Source organism: Calonectris borealis, chromosome 5 (assembly GCF_964195595.1).
Source record: "Calonectris borealis chromosome 5, bCalBor7.hap1.2, whole genome shotgun sequence".
Lineage (NCBI taxonomy): Eukaryota > Metazoa > Chordata > Aves > Procellariiformes > Procellariidae > Calonectris > Calonectris borealis.
The window spans coordinates 43,353,646-43,377,536 of NC_134316.1; the positions used below are offsets into that span (position 1 = coordinate 43,353,646).

General features: G+C 43.4%; 2 protein-coding genes across 5 annotated transcripts in view; one reads left to right on the top strand and one right to left on the bottom strand.

Annotated features, from left to right (window-relative positions):
* The window catches only part of LTK (leukocyte receptor tyrosine kinase), a 56,885-nt gene extending 43,952 nt beyond the window's left edge, over window positions 1-12,933 (top strand). Inside the window, 6 exon segments of the mRNA XM_075152140.1 lie at window positions 1,132-1,229; window positions 3,868-3,960; window positions 4,560-4,661; window positions 6,113-6,247; window positions 6,618-6,708; window positions 7,455-12,933. Of these exon segments, the coding sequence (XP_075008241.1) occupies window positions 1,132-1,229; window positions 3,868-3,960; window positions 4,560-4,661; window positions 6,113-6,247; window positions 6,618-6,708; window positions 7,455-8,228 (1,293 nt within the window). The 3' untranslated portion in view covers window positions 8,229-12,933.
* ITPKA (inositol-trisphosphate 3-kinase A) overlaps window positions 11,305-23,891 on the bottom strand; it is a 42,829-nt gene continuing 30,242 nt past the window's right edge. Inside the window, exons 5-9 of one of the 4 annotated variants that reach the window (XM_075152137.1) lie at window positions 19,698-19,799; window positions 18,525-18,596; window positions 16,349-17,621; window positions 15,182-15,325; window positions 11,305-12,649 (exon numbers count right to left, since the gene is read on the bottom strand). In XM_075152137.1, the coding sequence (XP_075008238.1) occupies window positions 17,418-17,621; window positions 18,525-18,596; window positions 19,698-19,799 (378 nt within the window). In that variant the 3' untranslated portion in view covers window positions 11,305-12,649; window positions 15,182-15,325; window positions 16,349-17,417. Of the gene's footprint in view, window positions 12,650-13,396; window positions 15,326-16,348; window positions 17,622-18,524; window positions 18,597-19,697; window positions 19,800-23,891 lie in introns of those variants that run through there. The other 3 variants (XM_075152138.1, XM_075152136.1, XM_075152139.1) reach the window with 3 other exon arrangements.

Consider the following 23,891-nt stretch of genomic DNA (forward strand, 5'->3'; position numbering starts at 1 on the left):
ACAGAACTAGCCCCATCATTAATGTATTTCAAGTTTCCCTGGCTGCAGAGAAAATGTATGTCCCATCACAGTCTTCTGACGGAGGGATCCCAGAGCAGAGATAAGGCTGGAAGTCTGTGGTTCTATTTCTCCTCCTTGCTCTTCATTTCCTCTCCAGAAATGCCTACTTTATAACGATAATAATTCTCCCTGGCAGATGTCCAAGAGCATTGTACAATAATTTGCCTAGCCAATAAAAATAGTGCTCAAGAGCTGTAGTGTATGTTATGTGGTTTGAGCATGAGAAATTACATCAATAACAGCATCCAGAAACAAAAGCAGCCTTAAAAAGAACACTTTATTTGATATTTTTAGGGCTTTTGATCAGCAGTGTAGTAATTTCTCCCCACCCTTCCCGAGAGCAATACAGAAGTTCCTGGAGAAACACCAAGGAAATTTCCCTACGGGGAAATAAATGATGAGATGAAAATGAGCAGGGCTCCTGGAGAAAGACTTCTTTATTGTTCTTAGGGAAGTGCAGAGGGTGAAGGGCTAGTACCAGTCCCGCAGTCCTGTGGTAAAGCATCCCTTTTTTGCATACTGCTCCTGAGGGCAATCTCTCTCCTTCCACAAGAAGGGATAAGTTGATGAGTGCTGACTGCTGGTGCAGAGATGTGCACTCGCGCATCTTTGCTCTCTGTCTGAGTTCATGTGCTAATTTCTGTTGATAATTTATTAACTCAGTCTTTAAAAGTGGGTGGGTTTTTTCTCTCCATCTCACCTTTTAAATGTGCTTGTCTTTTGAGTTCACAAAGTCCAACAGCAGTAGGGAATAGTTCTCTCCCATCCCCTTTACTAGCTATTCAGGCCAGGCCTTAAATGTCTCGCCAGCTTGCGCGCAGGCACTGTGCTCAGGAGAAATAAAATCTTCTGAAAGTTTTTTGGCTTACATAAGAGTTTACTCGTTTTCTAACTCTTTACTTTGATCTGCTTATGTTCCTCTTTGCTCCTGACTCATTTAACCCTTCCCCCACCCTGTATGTATGTCTCTCTCTTTCCCTCTTTCTGCCCCTCTCCGATTATCCCCTGCCTGAACTATATTCTTCTACTCCACTATTCTTCCCTTACCATTTTCTGTGTGTCCTTTTCCAGAATCAACCATCCACGCTAACAATGCAGGACCTGCTGAACATAGCTCGGGATATCGCCTGCGGCTGTAAATATCTGGAAGAGAATCATTTCATCCACAGGTGAGGAGGTGCAGCCCCTTCTGATGTATCTCAAGGAGCACGAAGCTCACACAGTTTCTATTTGCAGTGGATTAGGCAGAACTAATCTCCAGGGGGGAGACAGAGATTTCCTCTACCGATACAGGCCTGTGCTTAGATGTTCGGTCTGGTCTCGCTGTCTTTTGGTAGGAGTTAGGCTCTGCACTGCTCTTTGCACTGCTGGGGAGAAAGGAATCTTCTGTTCGCGGTGTTTTCAAGTGTTAATTTTCAGGTGCCTACAATGTAGACACATTTGAGATTAGCTCTGTGGTCCACTAGATGGTAGTGTCACTCTGTGTTAGCTGGTAGACAATGAGGTATCATTTCTCTCTGTTCTGATCTCCCTATCCTGACTGCATGTTTTCCCTATCCCATCAGCACAGGACAGCCCATCATATGTGAGCCGTTGACTAGAGAAGGGTACAACAGGGATAACAGGAGGCAAAAACACAACCCTAAAGCTTCCTTCCCAGCTTAGCGGCTGACCTGCTGTGTGGTCTTGGGGAGCCCATATTTGTCTGTCCACACCTCTTTCTCCTCTTTTGTAGAGAAAAAAAATGTTGATATGGCAAGCTTCAAATAAGAATAAAATATTATAGAAGAGGTAAAGGTTATTATAGGTCACCTTTTAAAATTCCCAGTGGGATATTGGACTTCTTTGCTTCTGTTTAATAGTTGTTTCAGCTCATAACGTTCCCAGGCATAGCGTGCAACTGAATTCCTTCCTGAGTATGAACTCCATGCTGAGTTCAGCCCTTGTGTGTAAGGGAAGGAGAGACCTGCACACAAGAGGGTCACACAGGCTCTAACTAAACCGACGTGCAGCCTGGAGTTATGCAAGTAGACAACTGATTCACCCACACGCGTAAGCACGCGTACATATGCATGACATTGCACAGAGCAAAGAGGCAGAGCTAGGCAACAGTGAGTAGAGACTGGAGAAACTGAGGGAAACAAGTGGCAAGCAGCAATCGGAGCAAAAAGCCATGAGATTGAGATATGGGATATGTTACGGCTTTATGGTTAGAGCATCTGAGACAGTTTTCAGTCTCCCTTATATTGGAACAATAAGTAAGTTCCTTTGAAAAAAGGATTAGAGTTTTCTGTCATTAGAAAAGAGCAGTAAGAGCATGCAACAAGTTTTGGCTCTTGGATCTCTTGATAAGTACATGAAGGGATCAGTGTTCTAATTGGAAACTTCAGAGTTAATTACTACAGCATTATTTTTTAAAAATCCTTACTGTAATAGTAATATCATTCATCAATCTCCACCTACCCTGATCTATTATATTTATGATAAGGGCCAATTTTTGCTTGTGCTGCAAGAAGTCCAATAGAAACTCAACAGAAATTTTCTCCACGAGTGTTTTATAAAATCAATTTTCATTTCTCCTGTCAGGTAGATGTTCCCTGGTTTTCTTATTATATGTCACTGAGCCCAGCAGTCATCACATAAAGCTTCTAACATTTATGTCAACAAATGGACAGACCAGCTGTGATTGCTCAAGACCAATCTCCATTTCAGGAGAGAAATGGAAGAAATTAGCGCTTGACTCTTTTTAACAGCAGCATATCACTTTTAAAAACCCTCTGGGTCAGTTTTTGCACTGTTAGATCTCTAGTATAAGCAACCTGGGAATGGACTTGTTTTGTTTTAGCCAACAATTCAGGAAATCGGTATAGAAGGAAGTTTGTTCAGGTTGTGTGTTAGTGATGTCAGCATTACTTAGAGTGGGTTGGGAAGGGAAGAAGTTTATCATTACAGATAACGGGTATCCTAGGGGGAAAAGGTAGGGTAGTGGGGTTGTGGAGATGTCACTAAGGGCAGGTCTTGTCATCTAGGAGTCACAGCTGATGATGGAAGAGAAAGCTGAGCTTGACTTCCAAATCCTGAGGGATTTTTCAAGGCTGGCAGTGGGAAGAAACATATGAGTTGTTGAAGGAGCTCATTTTTCTTGGCAGTCGACAGGACCCCCACAGTGCTATGATTTTTAATGAGTTCCTTTTCAGAATGCGTATTTAAAATGAACACAGATCCTTCCGTCTTGGCCATGCAGTCATCACTGCCATTTGTCACAAGCTAAGCCTGCACCCAGCAAACGGCTGCTCCCATATGTAGCTTTGCTTGGTTCCACGGGAGATATCCAGAAGCCACAAAGCAACAGTTTACCAAATCTGGTCCTACATTGACTTTTCAAGCAGTTTACTAAGGCTGCCCAACAGCATCACATCTGTAACTGATGGAAACACCGCTGAGATGCCACTCTTTAAAAAAAAGAGCAAGAAAGAAATCTGTCATAATGTGGTTGAAGCAAAAGAGGTTGGATCTGTCCCTGGTCTGATAATGACCCTGTTTTCTGCCTGAGTGAAAGGAGGTGGGAGTGGGGAATGCTTGCAAACCAGTGGGTAGAAAATGTAATGTGAATGCAGTTTAAGAATTGTGGTTAATAAAAATGATAATGTAGCTGGCATTATTTCTTATTTTTAATAAGGCTCTTCTCATTTGTGTAAAGATGACTCAACTAAGACTTGCGGGACTGGGTCTAATCCTCTTTCTTTATTCCTTTAACTACTTAAGAGTTTAGAATTAGTATTAATAATTTTTTTTTTTTTTTAAAAGAGATATAGCTGCAAGGAATTGCCTGTTGACCTGCACTGGAGCAGGCCGAATAGCCAAGATTGGTGACTTTGGGATGGCCAGGGATATTTATAGGTAAGTGAATGGCCGTTTCAGTCCTGTGAATAACTCAGTAATCTGTATCATTTTGACCGGTTTGAACTGTCTCATGGAATCTGAAGGAATGGAACCGTCCATTATATGTCTGAATTTGATTACCAGTTAACTAACTGGAGGTAACAGACTGTAAATTAACACATCTACACCTACTAGCCAATATACTTCAACTGGCCCCCAGGGAGCAATGCAAACACATGTGGACACTAAACCAAGCGCAGGCAAATTTATTAGGTAGTTGAGCATAAATAATCTTAAATTAAAAAAAAAAGAAACAACCATAATTCTCAGTTTATGATGTTAAGAAGACTTGCTGCATCAGCACCCTGTGCAAAGCATCAGCAAATTTGATGTCTTCAGCTGTGCACCTACAACATCCTCAGTATCCATCCCAGTTGCAAAGAGGGTATAAAATACTGCTTCAATGCACTGTTTGTGTTGATGGCTTTTCCTTTTTCTTGCTTGGCCCCCGCTGCCACGTGCAATCCCCAGCTGCTGTTGCTGTGGTAATAAGATCTTTTATATATCTGAGCCTTTTCAGGCTGTATGACATTCTCCACGCATTTTATCTTTCCCAGAGCAAGTTACTACCGCAAGGGAGGAAGAGCCATGCTTCCTGTCAAGTGGATGCCACCAGAAGCTTTTCTAGAGGGCATTTTCACCTCCAAGACTGATACCTGGTAACAAATGTCTTTTAATTACTTCTGCTACTCAGTGATAAGGGTAAAAAAATGTACTGCTCAAGAAAAAAATGTCTGCTCAGCAGGAACCTTAAAAAATATCAGAATTTCCCAGAAAAATATTAGAAGTCTTCTCTCTGCATTCAGTAGAAGCATGGCTAAAGAATTCTGAATAAGAATTAAAAAATCTAATATAAATGGAGGTAATAAAAATTCACTGTACATAAATGTAGAGTATCATATAAAGGCAATCAAGAAATGAAAAGAGAAGGCAGTTTAGATTCCCAAGAAGTCTCAGTTAAAAATCCAGACAAATACCATCAGACACTTCCATCAACCCTCAGTATCTGCCATTTTCTATCAGTGATAAGGCCTGCCTATATAGGTTGTAAATAACTCTCTCTGTACCACCCAGGATTACTCTTTTGTATAATTTTTTTCTATTGTATATGAAATGACAGCAGATTTAATCAGAAGTCCTTGCTGGTTGCTGAGGAAAAAATATTTATATATTGATTCCTCGTGTAACTTGATCTTTCTTTAAAATAAGCACCCCCCTCAACAGTAGCACTTTCATGCACAGGTGCTGGGGAATGGAAGCTTTCCTGTTGCTTAAGAACGCCTCTCTCCTTATACGGTAGATTCTTCAATATACTGTACTGAGACATTCCCTTAAATGCCACACTGACCCAGTTTCCTGAAGTTGTTAGTGATGCCGGAAGACAAGGGATTGCTTATCAGCGCCTAACTGCGAGCAGCAAGTACTAAATATTTTGAAGGAAAGTGCTACAGTTCCTGTAAAAGGCTATTATAAGTAACATGTGTGTACTGGAAATTTCTTCCACCTTTGCAGCAAATAGTGACTTTTAAAATTCTGACCCTGCTGAAGTCCTGGCAGAACCCTCTTGACTCCCCTGGCTCTAAGTCACACATTATTTTCAGTGGCACTGCCTAACTGACCCGTGGATGTAAAAAAGGAGAGCAACCGTAACATGACAAAAAATAAATGCTGCTGCCTTTCAGCTTCACTGGATGTCTCTTACTTGATTTTATTCTTGAGCATCCTGTTCCCAAACAACGATTCAAACATCTTCCCAAGTAAGGTAGGAATCTCCATGCCAGATCTAACAGTTCTTTTCAGTTAGACCATACATAGCAAAGGGTGCTCTGGCATTCCTGCTCTAGAAATAACAAATGCAGCAGAAAGAACAACTTCAGAGTTATTCAAATATTTTGAAACCTCTGCAAAGCTACTTTTGGAGCTTGAGCAAAGGTTTTGATTGATTGGTTTTTTATAGCAAAGTTGACTCATAATCACGCTAATTGCACATTACTGTGGTTGGCCTACAGCTTCGAAAGGTTGTTGCTGTGGTGTTACCTACACAGCTTTGTGCCAGGTTTGTGGAGCACAAATGAAACTAATTGGTATTTTTGGCTGGTTTCTGACACAGGTCCTTTGGTGTGCTGCTTTGGGAGATTTTCTCTCTAGGCTACATGCCCTACCCTTGCAAAACTAATCAGGAAGTGCTGGAATTTGTCACCAGTGGAGGAAGAATGGATCCACCAAAAAACTGTCCAGGGCCAGTGTAAGTATTTCCTTACTCCCGCAAGCACTCCAAGGGATAGTGGGTATCAAACAGGTTAGACAAAGGCAACTTAGACCCCTTTAGTCAGGGAACGGTGATTGCCCCCAGTGTTAGGTGGGTATTATTGAATGTCTCTTGAGCCACTCCCTCTTGTATACAGCTTAGAGCACTATAGGATTTGCTTTAAGTAGCGGTCCCCTAACGGCTTAGGATCCAAGGATGCAGAAATGACATCCACTTTTGCTCTCCTCCTTTGGGCCATGTACTGAGTGCAGTTCCTCTGGACCCATGATCACTTCGTACTGAAACACATTTTGCATAATTATCTTTCTTGATCGATACTTTTTTTTTTTTTAAAACTTATTTTAAGGTACCGGATCATGACACAGTGCTGGCAGCACAGCCCAGAGTATCGGCCAAACTTCTCCACCATCCTGGAAAGAATCAAGTATTGCACACAGGTATTGGTCTTTGGTACCCAAGTGGATGATAATCCGTGGAATGCCAACTATCCAAAGGCACTAGCTTTAGTGCCAAAAACAAGAGAAGAGTCCTGACAGGCTGATCGAATTACTTTCCCAATTGTGGTGGTGCTGTTGGCCTAACTGCTCTTTTCATTTGGGTTCTCTGGCATCCATCCTCACTCTCCCATCTTCAGCCCAACCAAACTGAGATTATACTGTTCCTGTGCAAGTGGATGCTTTCAGCTCCCAGCTTGTTCAGTAGCAAAACATCTTTCATTTTGTGATGGACAGGTATTTAGAATCTCTTTCAAGGTTCACATTCTGACCTGGCCTAATGTTGCTCAAAAGCCACAGCTGAATTGACATGGAGGGGGGGTGGGGGGAAATGAGATGGCACGGTGAGTTCACCATCTGGTAGCATTTTACAGCTACAGGCCTGGATCCAACCTCCTGAGGGAGAAATGATATACTAGTGACTCCCAGCTTAGCTACTGATTTCGATAAAGCACAGCCTCTGCTCAAAGGAAGCACGTAAATGAGAGAGCGTTTTTGCAAGTCCTAACAGCATGCGATATCCAGATGGCACATAGCACCCTGTACAACGTGCAGGAATATTGCCCAAACCTGATGTCAGCCTCTGTCGAAAGCTTTTTCACTCTCATAGCTATTTCTCTTAAATTGCAGGTGTGACAGTCACCCTGGAGGTGCTCAGGGCGTAACAGATTCTTGTCTCTCTTTTTCAGGACCCTGATGTGATCAACACTGAGCTGCCCATGGAGTGTGGCCCCACACCGGAGGATGAAGGGAGTACGGTCATGCGCCCAAGCATTTCCAGTGGGATAGTGCCTCTGTTGGTAAGCCCTTCTCTTACACCCCAGACAACGCCTAAAACACTGGACTCCCACCATGCTGGGCACAAACTTGTACAATGTCCGCAAGAGCTACTGGTGGAGAACCTGAGCAACTGGACTGCTCGAGGGCCCAGCCTGCCATGCCTCAGCGATTTCAACAGCGGGTCCTGGTTCCAGCAGGCCTCGAACCAGAAGTTGGAGCTCAGCAATCCACCAACCCACAGACTTAAAAACAAAACGAAAAATCTTTGGAACCCAACCTATGGATCATGGGTGCTAGAGAACATCTGTCACTTCAGCCCCAGCTCCAAGCTCAAAGCAACTCCAGAGCGAGAAGATTCAGGCTTTGATGGGAATTGCAGTTCTTCTAGCTCTCGGACATCCCCAGCATCTCCAAGTCGAAGCAACTGCCCTCACCTGGATATTGGTGGGATTGAACTGGTGAAACTCCAGACTTTCCCCTGTGGCAATGTAAATTACACTTATGATGACCTGTGCTATAGCACTGACCACCAGCCATCGGCTTTGGCAGAGGTCAGAGCAGCTGTGCTAAGGAGCTCCAGTCTGCATAGAGACGAAAAGCCTTTTTATAAAACAGAGAAAACATCAAGAGAGAGGGACTCTGGTCTGTCTTTGTCAGATGACCTGAATGTTACTCCAGTGTAACAGAAACGGTTCTTCCAAAGATCAGGGAATGTGTGTGTCTGGAAGGACGGCTTCCTATTTCACTTACTTCCTCCATTTAAGTTCCTTCAGACGGGTGATGTTTCAACATCAGCAGTGTTTTGCTTCCTCCTCCTACCTGCCGGATCCCCAGATCGTTAAAGACAGTTGCATTTCGATCTCTGTCCATCAAATGTGTTCCACTGAACCAGCTTAGCAGTGGAGAACAATGGCATTGCTGCTCTGATTCAGAATACAATACTCAATGAAAGGACTCCTTCTCAATCCGCTCAGGTGAAAAGAAATGGACCTACCATCCAACCGCAGCATTTGGATGGAAATAATGAGCAACACAGGTTGCACTTCTTTCTGACTGAAGAAACCAAAAATGCATGCTGTGCTAGCAGCAACCAACTTGCAAAGGCTGCTATACTCCCGAGAGCTTTTTACAGTCCTGATGACTTACTAATGATGCTCGTGCACTGTAAGGGAATAAATAGCAGCCACATTTGCATCTGTTTTATTAGCAGACCCTGTGGAAAAACATAAAAATGAAGCTACTGCTCAAATTGGAAGCAGTAGGAAGGATGAAATAAAATCCAGGCTCCTCTGAGCATGTGCACTGAAAACAAGCAATGAAGAGGAATTTACTATTAAAAAAAAAAAAGTTGGTGGAGCTGATGATAGTATCCCTTTGAATAGTGAAGGAAATGTGCTGTTTGCCTCATGGTGTTGCTTTCCTCACAGGTCCTGGCGTGGAAGGGGCAGGTGGTTTTTCAAGAAAGGGTGATGAGAAATGGACTGTCTTTATCTTTTAAAGGACTTTACTTGGGATGAACTTCATTTTTGTAAGTACTTTGATATTCAGAAGTAATTTCCTGTGCTATGTTGGTAAGCATTAAGCTGAGGTTCTCGGGTAACTGTCTAGCATTTGGCGCACTGGAGTTCTTCTTGGTTTTAATACCTACTCCTCTGAGGTAGAAATGAAGTAATGCAAGGGAGGGACAGAGTGGAGGGGAACCTAATACAAACACTACCTTACAGTGCCCTTGACACAGGAAGGTAGAATAGCTCAACCATTTGAGAAAGCTAAAATCATGACTTGGCTTCACACACCTGAGCAGGTCGTCATATCTTCTCGCCTTCCAAGCATACAGACTTGCTGGTAAAGGTAGTTGTTGTTTGTTTTGAAGACAGTTCATTTCTAAGGCTTTCTTTTGTTGCTTAGGGTCTAAACTGATGTTTACTGGTTAAAGCCTGCAAAATAAGGAGACTGAAAAAGTAAATAATTTGGATTAAGCCTGAACAGTCTCGGAAGCATTTTGTCCTTGTCCCACTCCTGAATGTTGCACTGCCAACCTAGGGTGGCAAATCACATGCTGCCATCATGCCTAATCAGTTGTATGGTGAGATGTCAGTCGTAGGCTCTGTCTGGTTCCTTTCTGAGGGAAGAGGTGCTCTGGTACAAGATTCCCGCTTAGCGATCAGCTGCGTGCACAGTCTGAAGATGTGGGCTGGCAGGAGAAGGTTTGCTTTGACCACACAGACTTCCTGGCCTCTGCGTCATTCGGGGATGGACACTACTGAGATGTGATACAGAAAAGCACCAAGTGAAGCGTCTGAATCCATCTTGAGTGAAATCCGACTTCAGCTCAGGTTTATGCTTTGTCGGTCTTTGTATCTGTTCCAAGCTTCCTATAGTTTTAGGCCTTTGGCTTTAGAATGGTTTTATATACCATCATTTCCAGACCTGAGGGGTGATGATGGCCACCTTTGAGCAATGACCGATATGGTATGGAAATAATTCCAACTCCATGTTGGGAAATGACAGGTGGTCAGAACAGAGGGGTCCCTCTGTGCGTGGGCAAATTCCAGGAGTGGTGTGGGGACTGATGGGCTTAGTGACCAAGGGAGATGGTTGCCCTTGCCTCATGCCGCTCCTTCCATTTCACCTTTGCTTTAGTTCTCTGGCTTCTCTCCTGTTTAGCTCGTTGCCTGTCCTGTCTTACGTCTAGGAGCTGCTACAGCCCAGTTAGCAGGAAATTTCCTCGTTCTTTCCTCTTGCAGAGGTAACATTTTTTGGTCATGTTTCAGGCTGGCCACCTCTGGAACATGCTAGTCAAGAATAAATACATCTACTCTTAGCTAGTTGGAATAACACCAGCTCATCTTCAACATCCTTACCTTTTGGATTATGTTAGTCCTATGGTTTATGCATTAGTAGTTTTTTTCCCCAAAGGTGACTATCAAACTCTCCAACAGTTGCGACTGGGCATCAGCAAGTCAGCCCCTTCCTCCCTGCGTATGTGGTAAGGCCACAGCAGAGTGCAGTGATCCTAGTTCAGCAGCAGCGGCCGTGACTCCAGATCGCTTTCCAACCCGTGTTTGTCACAGGCTGGTGACACAACCTGACTGGTGGTCACAACCATGCTTCTGCAGGCCCATTAGGACTTTGCTTTCAATTCTCCTTAGCCATCGGCATGGGTGGGAAATTGGCGGTGAGGAGTGAAATACTGACTTGTTCAGAAGCTGTGGGAAATTAACTATACCACCTTTTCTTCCTGCAGACTTTTTATCAAGTAGCAGACACAAGACAGTTCTTCATTTTTTCACGTGGAAATGAGTGTAAAACACCCTCAGATTCCAGTGAGAAGCAGGTAGGATCCCTGCTGTCCCTATGGTTACCCAGCTTGAGCTACCATTGTTTTCCCCGTATACATTGTTTTCCCCATATGCAGCACTTGCCTCAACTTCATTCATGAATTTAGAAAGGCCAACAGAAATGAAACTAAATAAGCCATTGAAAAGTGAAGTGAGAGAAGAGCACAGTTCTATTACCCATGCCGCAGGCAGTCTTGGCTGCAGCGATGCCTTCATTTTATAAATAAAATGCAAGTTCTTTAGTCCAGTACTTTGAGCAAGTATCTGTTCTTACTGAATAGCTCTGTCAAGGTCCTTATTTACAGGAAGAGCGTAGACGAATCTGCACTGAGCCAGAACAAAACTCCATCCTGCCCCGTATCTTATCTCTAAGAGTGACCAACAGTGGGGTGTTGAAGGTCAACTGTAAGAGCAGAGCGAGCATGTAGTGATTATTTATTTCCTGGACATACGTTACTGGTTTACAACACCATGTAGCTCTGGGATGTATTGAGCCAGATGCGGTGTCTGGTAACGAGACAGAACATGGAGCTGCACGTACCAAATGGGCACTAAAAGAAAGAGCCAGGAATTTTACAAGAATCTGCATTAGCAACCTAAATTTTATATAAGCTTTTAACTTCCTCAAATGGAACTAAAGGTAAATGATCTTCTGTCAGCATAGTTGACCTGTAACAGTTTTTCTGTGCATATCTGATCTCTTAGCTGCTTTTAAAAACCCTCATAGATAATGAATTTTAAATTAATATCCTGGAGGAAATAATGCTCGTATCACTCCTGTTGTGATGCTGAAATGCTACATGCTGTCCAAACTGTCTTATCTAAAAAGTAACAATTGCAATGACGTATGGTACAACCTTCAGTCCTATAGTTCTGAGACTGAAACTTACTGTTCATACAATCACAGATTTCATAGTGCTCAATTGCTACCATTTCAAAATATAACTTGCTTGAAACTGTTTTCAAGGAGTCACTTTTAGTGCACCATCAATAAGTCGAACCCAAAATTATGTTACGTCAGTGACTGAAAGCCAAAACCCAATTTTGTTTCCTAGAGGAATGACATGAGCTGGAGATCTGGGATTAACTCAGTCCTGTAATCCACATGAAAAGTCTTCCAACACTTCCCCGCTGGAGAATCAGCCATTTATAGGATTATTATAAATTGGTCTTCCTGACGGGTGTCTTTTTAACGTTACCAACTTGTTTTTAGATTTCTGTGTATATAGTTGTTGGGTTTTTTTTTCTTCTGGGCTCAGCATTAGTACTTTATGTTGCTTCATGCAACCCCATACCTACATTGTAAAGAGGGGACTGAATAACAAAAGATGAAATAATAATGCAAATTTCAATTTGTCTTTCTCTGCTTTCTTTTCACATTTGTTGATATTCTTGCTTCTGATTTCTTTGTTATCTTTTCTCTCCTCAACTGAAGTGTTTTGTATCTTCATTTTCCCTTTAAAGAAACAGAATTTTTAACTGCACAGATTTAAGGTGTCCCCCCATATCAACCCTTTTCCTGAGGTAAGTTTTACACGGATATGCCAACAGGCAGGTGTGCGCTAAGAAAGCTTTGCAAGTCTAATTAAATAGTTACGGGCTTTTGCAAGCGTAACTTATTCCACCTCCACTACCCTCCCCCTACTTACCCGAAAGAGAAGACAACGCTACTGCTGGGAGTACAGTTTTCCCTAGTGTATTTGCATCTCCGCAGGGGTGTCAGCCAGGGATCACACCTCCTCAGACCCTCGAGCAGCAGAGCTCTGCAAGACAGTTTCTCCTGTAGACAGGACCGTGCTCCCTCCCCTTTTCAATCTGATGCAGAGACCTCAGACATGACATCACTAATATCTTCCCATCTCGTCACATTTAGTTGAATAGGTTTTGATTTGTCATTACCTCTGACCATGGCAGCACTTCTTGCCAACTTACCTTTCTGGGTGACTACTGTACATAAGTAGATGACATGCCCCCTTCTATACAATTTAAAGCTGGACAAGTGTATACTTCTATATTTGCAACACAAAATAAAGCGACACTGTTGGTGGCTGTTTCTTTCCCTCTCTGCTAAGTACTCTTTGCACACAGGTAAGAGGACACTCTCTTGCTGAGAAGTGTTGCCAGCCCTGGAGGGTTGACTGCTTGTTCCCTGCTGCCGCACAAAACTGCCCTGTGGAACAGTTAACTGCTCTGAGTCTGCAAAGTGCCTTTTGATGCACAGTTTTTTGATATACTGTAGGCTATGAACTGAGATTTTTGAGACAGAGCTTCCCTCGAAGGAAGCTGTCAAGCTTTGTGTGGATCAGGTTCTAAACCAGACATACCTAATGGGTTTTGGAACCAAGCTCCGACATTAGCTTCTAGATGTCTTAGAACGGTTTGTTTTAGGAAATACTAGATGCTGAAGACTAAAAGCACAAGAAACACTGAAATAAATAGTTTTTGTCCCTTCCCTAAGGAAATTCTTGAAGAAAAGATACTACTGTCCTGTGACCAAATCACAGTGGATGTCTTTTTTGCTCCAGTCTCATTTATTTAGTAGCATACACACTTCAGAGTAACAAACACTCAATCAATACAGTCAATGTCAAAAGTGACCATGGTCAGCATTGCATTGTAGTGTTCAGAACGGATGCACTGTGGATGATACAGGCCATTTGATCTCAGTACCTTAAGAATAACAAATAATAACAACAGCAATACAAAAAAAATATAGCAAGAGCCCTCTGAGATACTTACTTAAGGGTTTGGTCCAACTCCCATTGAAATCTTTCCCTATAATAGGAACTGGATCAGATGTTAAGTGAATTTCCCCCCCTGTGTAAAATTAAGAGGGATTTAATTTTTACCACTTTGGTTAAATTTCATCCAAATTTATATCCTTGTGGGGATCCCCCCCCACCCATCATTTTTAAACTTAGCTGATGTACCTCTTTGTGCATTTCTTTCCATATTGCACCTTCCTCCAAAGAATCTCACAGCATCTTGCAAGCAATAATGAAGGAGAGCCTCACACACCCTGTGAGGTAAGTAGGTACTATTCCCACCTATAAAATGGGAACAAAACTGAGGCCTAGGATAGTTGTCCAAGGCGAAAAAAAACAAGTCACTGACAAAGCTGAGGGAGAGAAGTCCTACTGCTAGATTCACACAGGAATGCAGCAGCTACAGCAGTAAGCATTGCTGCATCTAACTAGAGACCGTGGTGCCTAAGTCGGAGGTTAGCTGTTCAGCACCAAAGTGCCTCTGGGCCAGCATATCTTACCATGCTGTGGGAACACACGTGCTCGTGGTGTCTCCAAAGCGAGCCAGTATCTCAGCAGAGGCATTAAAGAACTACATTCTGGACTTGCACATGACAAGTACCTTGGTTATCATGCATCAGCTCTTCTATGTTACGTGCAAAGGCATCGTGTTGACCCTCCGGTAAATATAAGCTTATTCAAGGCAACTTACTCCATAGTGAAAGCAGGCTACGCTGCTTCCTCACACTAGCCAGTGAGCGTACACAGGCACTCTGGGCCATCCGATGCGAGCCAAGATCTCTAACGTACCCTGTGGTAGTTTGCTCATGAGCTCATAGCCTCCAGCCCCTTAGAGCTCCAGTGCTCAGTTGCAGTCCTACACTTGCAGTTTGCTAATGAAAAGCTGCCTCCTTTTCTCCTTGCCCATAACAGCAGCAGAAGATTGTGGCTTCTTCCCTTCTAACCCCTTGGCAAGCCAAAGGGCCATGTCAAAATTAACTTGCTAGAACTATTTATCATCTAGAACGACTTTCCAGACCAGGGGCTGCTGTAGCAGAGGTTTTCTTTTTTCCCCTGACCTTTTCAACTACTACAGAGGAATGGCTCATTCTCCACGTTTTCCCCCAAGACCACGTACTGCAAACCATCCAGGTGCTAGCAGCAGTCGGTGAAGCTATGGTACCACGCTGCTTCTAGTTCTCCTTTAGAACTGGACAGTCATTCTAAAAGTTTGTCTCAAATTCTCAACTGACATTTCAGCATCAACTTTTACCCTCTACATTTCCCCTCTAGAAAATAAGTTACACTGGTGCAAAAGATTCACATATGTGGTAACAGAAAAAAGAAATTTAACTCTGAAGATTAATTAGGCAAACCACTAATGAATTCTATTACCTTAACAGTCTCTTTTCTAACTTTTCTAATTTTTTTTTTTTATTATGGTAGGACTGCTTGCAATTGCAGTATTGAAAAGGTATTGTTACTAAAGTCCTCCCCTGTGAGACCCATTTACTTCCTAGTCTCCTTAAGCACTGCTAACCAATGGCTTACCTGGTGGCTGCAGGAAAGGAGGAAGTCTTTTTTTTAAATTGTATGAAATTCACCACAGATTAATTTGTCATCTCATAGCAGTTCAAAAGGTAGGAGGCATCTGGAATGATAATAGCTGTGCTCTCTATTGAAGGCTCGCTGTCACTTAAAAAAAAAAAAAGTGTAAACCCTCTGAAACATCTAAGTGGAAAATTCATTAACATACTACCATGAAAATAAAACTGAGAGGGACTCTGGGAGGCCACAGAAGAAGTCTGAATTTGCAGTGAACTGCAAAAATAATTACCAGCTTCAAACAACTTCTGGCTTAGGATGAAATGTTTCCATGTGTCATTACTTCCTACAGAATACCCAGTCTATGTCGTCTAACTTTTAGGTCACAACTGAGCTTGAATTTTTAATACTGCTGTTTTGTTTAGAGGTGATTGAAAAGTTATTAAATCTGACTGATCTCTTAGTACAGTAGTGTGTTATCTGAAGTAACTCCTTTTAGAAATTGTTTTAGGCTGTTCAATTCTAATTACAAATGTTATAGATACATTTCTTTCCAGATCTGGACTCTACAGTCTTTTTTTTTGCTCATGATCACAATTATTATTAAAATAGCAGTTTCCCACAGCATGGAGTCACCTTCATATATCCTAAAGTTCTCAGAATCTCTTCCTAACACAGGACACTGGCAAAAGACAGCAATTTCTGATCAATGTGCATTACCAGCTTTAGATGTTGAAAGGGGATTAACAATCAAACAGTAATATAAGTCTTGTCCTCATTTTGAAAACTGCATCATCACATTATTAATGTTAAAACCTGGAATGTGAGTGAACACGTGAATACTGATAGTATTTATACTGCTAGTATTTAAAGAACTGTTCAAGTGACTAGAAGCAACCAACGGAGAAGGTATGTGAAGCCATTACAAGAAGTCACTTCCGTGTTTCTTGATTTTAACCTAAACAATGTGAATTTTCTGTGGCTGTGCCTGGGCCACAGCAAAAGAAGAATGAACCACAGATGGCCCTGCGATTCCAGACGGGGACTAGGGGATGTGATACATTGACATTCCTTCCCCCAAAACTGCCCTGAGTTAACAGCCGATACCTTGGAGGAAGGATGCCTGGGAATTATCTCATCATTAGTGTAATGCTGTGAATGCAGAAACATTACCTTCCCGATCGCTGCGCCAGTCTGTACACTTAAGTGGCAGCATCGTATCTGGGAACAGGAACACGGCCGAGAAGTCACGTGCATTAGGAGACAGTCAAACCATGACCTTAAGAGATCACATTGGTTGCTGGCTACTAGTACGAGCATGCGTGCGCACACGTATAGGGGTTTTATCTTTAAAAATAAACAAGCCTTGAAAAAAACCCTTAGTTCCCTGCTCTGTGTGCGAAAGAGTGATTACTGATTTTCAGAACTGCAGTTCAGCTGCAAGAGGCCAAACTCGCCAAGCTAGGCACTTTTCCAACAGCCCACCCAGTCTGAAAGTCAAATGTTTTTGGAGACAATAGGCTGCTATTCTCTCCCTAGAGTATTTGTAATCTCCTGAGAGGCTACATAAAAGCAAAGGCTGTTCTTGGATAGAAGTGAATCGAGGCTAGGGTAGGGAGGAGGAGGAATGGTCAACAGCAGTTACCACATCCAGCCGCTGCAAACCGCTGTCTCCCTTTGCTCCGGGTTTCTTGCGATTATCACCCATTTCCACCTTGTGCACACCGTAACACAATGCAGCAGAAGTTGTTGGTCCAACCTCTAGTGTACACAGGAGCAAGAAGACTTGGAATTAGGGGGAAAAAAACCACTCTTGCTGGTTTCAAAACTATGCAGTTCCCTGAAAAATTGTTATTCCTACCCTGAATCCCCACACACTTGCTCTGGTTCACGAAGAGGTAATCTGGAGTCCCATCTGTTCACCAGAAATCAGAATCATTCTGGTTTACCATACAGATCTCTTGACTCATGCTGGTGTGATTCCTGAGTATGGAGATCTTCATTCTCTGAGGACCAGTCTGAAGTTAGGCTGGTGCAATACAGACCAATCTGGAGTTATTTAGGTTCGTAGAGGGCCGATGCAAAGTCATTTTGATGACTAACTGCTGGGTTCTGGATGTAGCTCCCTCTGCACTGATGACCTCAGGAGTTTGGAGGGAGTTAAAGGTTTCCTTCTAACTGAGTGATCCCAGTAGAGCAGAAAGTTACAGAGCAGCCCTGGAAGTTTTGTGCCATTCTCAACTCATCTTTCAGTGATGCTTTCCAAGATGCCAATCAAATTGTCCAATCCCAACAAGTACCCATCTTCCCTGTTGCCTTCTTGCCAGGGGATCCTGTGATCCAGTGTCTGCCCATCAGGGAGAAGGGTCGTCTTTCCAAAATCGATCAGCCACACATTGGCATTCCCACTGCCATCATGTACAAAAAGTAGTGAACTTCCAACGACCTGGAAGACAGATTGAGATGACGTGGTTAAAAACACATCTTTAGCTCTCCCCCATCACTTAACGCTTCCCACTAAGAAGATGACCTCCTCAGATGACCTTCTCACCCGTGACCCAACAGACTTTTGGGCTGCACTTATACATTGACAATTTACATGCCCAATTTGCATAACCATATCAATCAGTAATGTATAAATGGGCCTGTAGATGGGAAAAGGGACCCAGTAGACAAAGGGAAGAAAAGCAATTCTCCAAGTTCACTTGGCAGCAGGTCTCAATTTCAGCAATTCAGCAAAAGCCAGTGACTACTTTCAAAGACAGACCATGACCCATGATTTTCAAAAATGCCTCTAGTGACAAGAGGAAATCAGCACGGTAAAATAAAATGTCTGATCTCAAAATCTTGAGCTGTAACAAGCAGAACTTACAATGCTAATGATGTCTTCTCCACAGCAAAGCATACAAGGAGAGCATATAGAGCGGAATTATACAGTGTTTCAACATAAATCCAATATAACTAATAAAGTCTTCATTGTCAGACTACAACTGAATGCTACTGTACCAAATGCAAGCTTCCACATTACCACTCCCCTATAAAGATTCCCACTGGAACACACCGAGATTAGAGAAACCACAGGGAACTAGTATTAATAAACCATTCCCTGCAGTGGCCCAGAGCTGTAAGTGCTGGGATGTTATAAAGATGGGAGGATTCATTATTCATCAACTGGTTTAATCTTCTGTATCGTTGTGATGGAGGCTTTGAGGTATCTGTGGTGTTAACATATATTAGTGTTGTTCTACTACAAACTCCTTTCTACTAATACAGCAGGCTATTCTGAAGTACATCTGAATGACTAAACGAAGCAGCAATGCACCTCCACAGCATTACACTCACTGCTCACCTCATGTCGCTTGAAGAAGTCTGAGGATTCAAGAATGATATGAATTTCCTGCAGACGCTTGAGGTATTTTTTCTGGAAGAAGAGGAGAAAAAAAACAACCTGTAAACCTTTAAGTAAAGAATGAATGAAGATACTCTGTTTACAAGAGTCAATATAATGAAGAGATGATGTTAATTTTAGGCTAGAGGTCCTTCAAAACAACAGGTTCATCATTTGAAAGTCAATCTGAAAATACACTCCAACAGGCTTTCATAGTGAATGAACAGACTGGAGTTCCTCTGCTGCATGTGTTACACCGAGCATACTTGTCTGTCTTGCTTTGGATGCAGTGAGACAGCATCTGGCTGCACGCTTTCTGCATCCCTTTTTTTTTGTTTTCTTTTTCATAAAGAGAAAAAAGTTTCAAGCAACTAAAAATCTTTCAGTTCTCCACAGTGAAAAGTGAATGAAATTGTGTTAGAGAGACAAGGAGCTCCAACCATGTTGTGCGGGGGGGCGGAGAGAATAAAAAAAATCAAGGCCTAACGCATAAAGCTCTAGTATACGTTTTTAATGCTGCCCTGTATTACCAAGCATCCTCCTCCTGGAGGGCTAATCTGCCTTCACAACGGCTTCTACGCTGCAGCAAACTCTGTGGCATCCTTTGGAGTTCCAAAGACAAGAGGCATTTTCCGCCATCTACCACAGGCCTGCTGTGCCACCCGTGAAGTAGCGCACAGGAACGGCTCTTTGAGGCGAGTCTCACACGTAGGAGCACAGCCAGCCGCCAATCTCGCCTCCTGCCCCCACGCTCTGGTTTTATCCTCTCCAGACTGAATTCCCAAATCACAAGTTTTCCTGCCAACACAATCCTGGCTTAGAGATCATCACCCCTCTGATGCATCTAACACTCACGGTCGAAGCTGATGGCAAGCCATAAGTTAGCTTGACCGACGTTTTGCTAGCGTGAGGAACTTGAGGTGAACTCGCAGCAAGAGCTGCCAGAACTAGTCTCAGCCAACTACTTCTCACAGCCCACCAAGTCCCCATGTCCACTCCATCTGCTGAGAGGGACTGGAAGACCAAACCATTTTCTTCCTTGGTAGTTTAATTGATCTTTCTTGTTCCAGAGGACACATGGCCCTGAAGCAAGTTTGGGTCAAAGGTCAGCGAACCTGAAGAGTTCAGACTCACCAGAATAGTTGTGTTGCCCTCAATGAATTCCACAAAAACCTGTAGAACTTGCTCCTGTGTCTTCGTAGTTTTGAAGTTTGTGTTACATGTTCCATCCGCCTTCTGCACAAAAACGCACAAAGACAGAGATGATCTATACGATGCGCATATCATTCGCCTCATCAGTCAATCCTCTGGAACCATCAGCAGCTCAGCTCTCGCTAACCAGATGAAAGTGAGTAGCTGAACAGGAAGAGAGCAGGTAAACCAAGCAAGAAGTGGAGAAAAGATGCAAAAGCTGATTGGATAACTTTAAATGGCACTTCATTTCCTGTTGAGTGCAGTTAAACAAAAACAACTCATGATATTACCAGCTTGCAGGAGGGTTTTCTCACACTAGCAGTGCAAAGTTCAATGGGGCAAACCACAGTGACTTCTTTGGTTGTCCTCTCGTCTAGCTTGATGTAGTCAAAGCCTGGCTGGGGGTGGAAGGGGACATTTTCAAACCCAATTTTACTTGTCCTTTTTATTTGTTTGTTTGTTTTATTTTGTTTTTCAATGGGGAAATCAAAGAATTGCCGTTAAGACTCAGTTCCCAATATACCTTTGCCCGTTAATGTGACCCAGAAGTCACAGAACGGAAAGCTAGTTGCAGCCAAGAACAACTCTGGATTTGCAGCGCTAGCAGTGACACAAATGCTAGCAGTGACAAAGCACGTGCGTGAATTTTGGCAAAGGAAGGCGCGTGCATGCTTGTATCCAACTGGGTCCTGGAGAAATTCAGAGTATTTTTGCGCTAGCGTTACAGCTCAGTACAGAAGCATCCTGCTACTGAAAAAACAGTTCTTTTTATGTGCTGGTAGTGACCAGTTTGTGCTTGTGGGACTACAAGTTAGTAAGAGCAGTGCACAAATCGGAGATATCTGTCAACATAGACTATATGAATATGCATTTCTCAAGAACATCCCTGTTGCTTCAAGAGACACAAATATGAGCTTTTAGGACATGCATGTAAAATACAGCAATTATTGCAGTTGGTAGCCTGTATCCACTAAAAGCCTGCAAGATTATCAAACTGTATTCCTCTCCATCGTATCAGTCCAATGAAATCCCTCATTTCCATTATAAGAGTAAATCAACAGGTCATCAAAACGTGTTCCCTCCCACACGTTGAAAGTCACTGCACCAAAACTGGGTAAATTCAGCTCCAGTCTCAGCAGGTGAAACACTATTTACTCCACAGCAGAATTCGGCCCCTAGTATATACACAAAAAAACCTGATAATGCTAAATTTCCAGATTTATCATGCAAGAGAATGAACTGACTGACTGGCAAAGCCATGCAGAACAGCCTCCCACCTAGCAGACTTTCTAGCAGCAGAATAAACAGAATTTTATTCCAAGGCTGTGGGCCAGATACAAGTGTTGCATGTCAGCCTGATGAGATGTGTAAGTTATGCAAGAGAAGTTCAGCAGGTAGGCAGTGAAAGTTAGGAGCCATCTGATCTGGTGCATGATGATACTCAACAGCACAGAGAAATTTGGAACTTAGTCTGATGCCTCGTAACTCTTCACTGGAGTAAGGTTGTTTTAAAAATAATTTCTGCCCGTGCCCCAAATCCCAGAGCAAAGTCTGGAACAGCTGCTGTGTGTTCCCTTTTCATCCTTTTTTCTCTGGACAGACTTGCTTGCTTCCCTGTTGTTTGGAAACACTGTTATGATTTTGTTCCTTTGCAGTGGTTGGCAGGAAACGTAACTGCTGCCCGACCTCACTTGCTGTAAACAACATCCAGATTTTGAACGGCACCACCCCTCGTGCGCTATACCAGGCCCTTGCAACAGCTCTGGATGTACCTGATCCCCAGGAGGCGCGTGCCTGACTTGCTCCTCGCAGTCATACCTTTGTCAGGGCCTCCACATACATTCCTGCACAGCAGAGCAGTCCGCTGCACAGTGCAGCCAGTGGGCCACTTGCAGCACTTCTCATTACACGCGACAGCGACGTGGCTAGCAGGAGGGCAGGTTTGGCTGCCCCATAAAACAGTGCTACCTATCAACCGGCGCGGTCTTGCGCAGATTCCTCTGCAGAGTTCCCTTACAGGGCTGTGGGTTAAGGTCATGACCTAAATGGATTCACAAAGATTTATGAATCAAATCTGACGTCCTCCTGGAAAAACAGCTATCCCTGATCTACAGCTAAAGGAATGGTACCAAAGGAAGAAGTAACTTCCCAAACTGCACAGAGATTCAGTGACAGAACGGGAAGCCAGAACTCCCGATTCTCAGCCCCATGCATCTCTGCTCTGCAAAACGATTAGTGGTGTAGAGACAACGTTTGTGGTGCCTAGCCTTCAGACAGCCCCTTCCAGAGGGGAAACCTGCATTCTGAATCTGGCAGCCACAAGAGACTGAGTGTCAGGTGCCAGCTGTAAGGAAACCCAATGGTTCCAACTATTTTTGGTAAGAGGAAGAGGGACAAATCCCATAAGTGAACCTGGCCTGATTTCAGAGATAGGGAAGCAAAGCAAGAAAAAGAGATGGATCAACCTAAAGAGAAAAGGCACCCCACTGATGAAGGACGAGTGCATATGGTGAATCAGATCTCATTTATTGGAAGCCACTTCACAGAAGGGCTTCTATGATTTCAGTTTCTTTGCTTCTGCTTCTTACTCCAGCAGCCACAGGGCAGGAATACTTCTGAATGACCAAACCCAACATATCTGTTCAGCTACCTCCAGGAGTTACCAGTGCGCTCAGGGAGAACAACCCCTTTTTCCCATCAACCACTAGCTGGCACCACTGATCCTTAGAGGCTCTCCTCTCAAAATGAGGATCTCTGCAGCTTGGCTTTGCTTTTCTGCAACAGAACTGGATGTAGAGTTCAGCTACAGTGAAACTGTAGGGAGTGTAGGGAGTACTGACTAGCTGTATTGCTTGAACAACTCACTTTCTGTCACCATTTCTCCATGTAAAAAAAAAAAAAAAGAGAATAATACCTACATCTCTCATAACAGCACAGGCAGATAGAGGAAAAGGCAGTACTCCAAAGCGCTTCCTCTGCTTAATAAAAGAGTCACTATTTGTGTCCTGTTTTGCACAGTTACAGCATTGTCTCAACAGAGGGAAATACCTTGCAGTCTGTGGGCCATACTGCTCCTACCCACCTCTGATAACCAACCAAACCACAAAGAACAAGCCAGGAGGTTTTACTGGCGCTCCCCTGTGCTCCCTTAGCTCAGTCACTCTCCAGGACTCAACATAAATCTGTAAGTCTTCTACACTGACCAACTGTCTTTCTGAGAACATGTGTAACAGGTCTTGAGATCATCTGGGTTTCTGATTCCATTACAGAGAGCATCCAAAGACCTAAGTGGTTTAGGAATAAAACAGATATCTTGATAACATCATTAGATGGCTAAAGGGTGAGACAGGAAGTGTCTTGGCTGGACGGGAGCCAGATCATCTACCACTCAGACAGTTCCTGCATGAGGATGCCTGTGTCTAACAGCCCGGAGTGGGTGGCACAGCGCTCAGGGGGCCATCACAGCATGCGCTGGAAGCCCTAGTTCCTGTATCACAACAGGAGAATCTGTGAATGAGGAAGGGAGAAGACAACACAGGGAAGCAGAGAAGAAAGGGGTGTTTAAAGAGCCTCTGCTTGTCAGCGTCATCCTCTTTTATCCCTTTCTTCCTATGTGCTTGAACTATGAAACGGAAGCAAAACTAATCCAGATCATAATTTACAGTGTCCTAACATACCTAAATTAAATGTACATGCTCTGGGAACATCCTGAAATCACACAGGGTAACCCATGCTAACTTCTTCATAGCTGTCCCATCATGGGCTTCAGGTAACAAGTACTCATCCGGGGTGGGGGTGGGTTTGGGCAGCACTCACCCTGCTCTGTGCTGCCACAGGTACCTCGCTAGCTATCGCTGTCTATCCCCAAGGAAACTAGTTTAAGGCTAGCTGTGACAGGCCTATGCAAGCAGAAAGCACACTTCTGGATTCCCACAAGTGTTAACATTCAAGTAACTGAATCAGGTGGCTGATATTCTGAGAGGAGGTCCCAATGGCTTTCTGGGTCGGTATCTGACATTGCCACGGGGCACAACAAATATAAAGAGTTAACGGGTAGGAAAGAAAATTGTGAAGGTTCTTCTGTGGCTGTAAGGTAGCGTCCTAGGAATGGTACAGGGGCACAATCTTATCCAT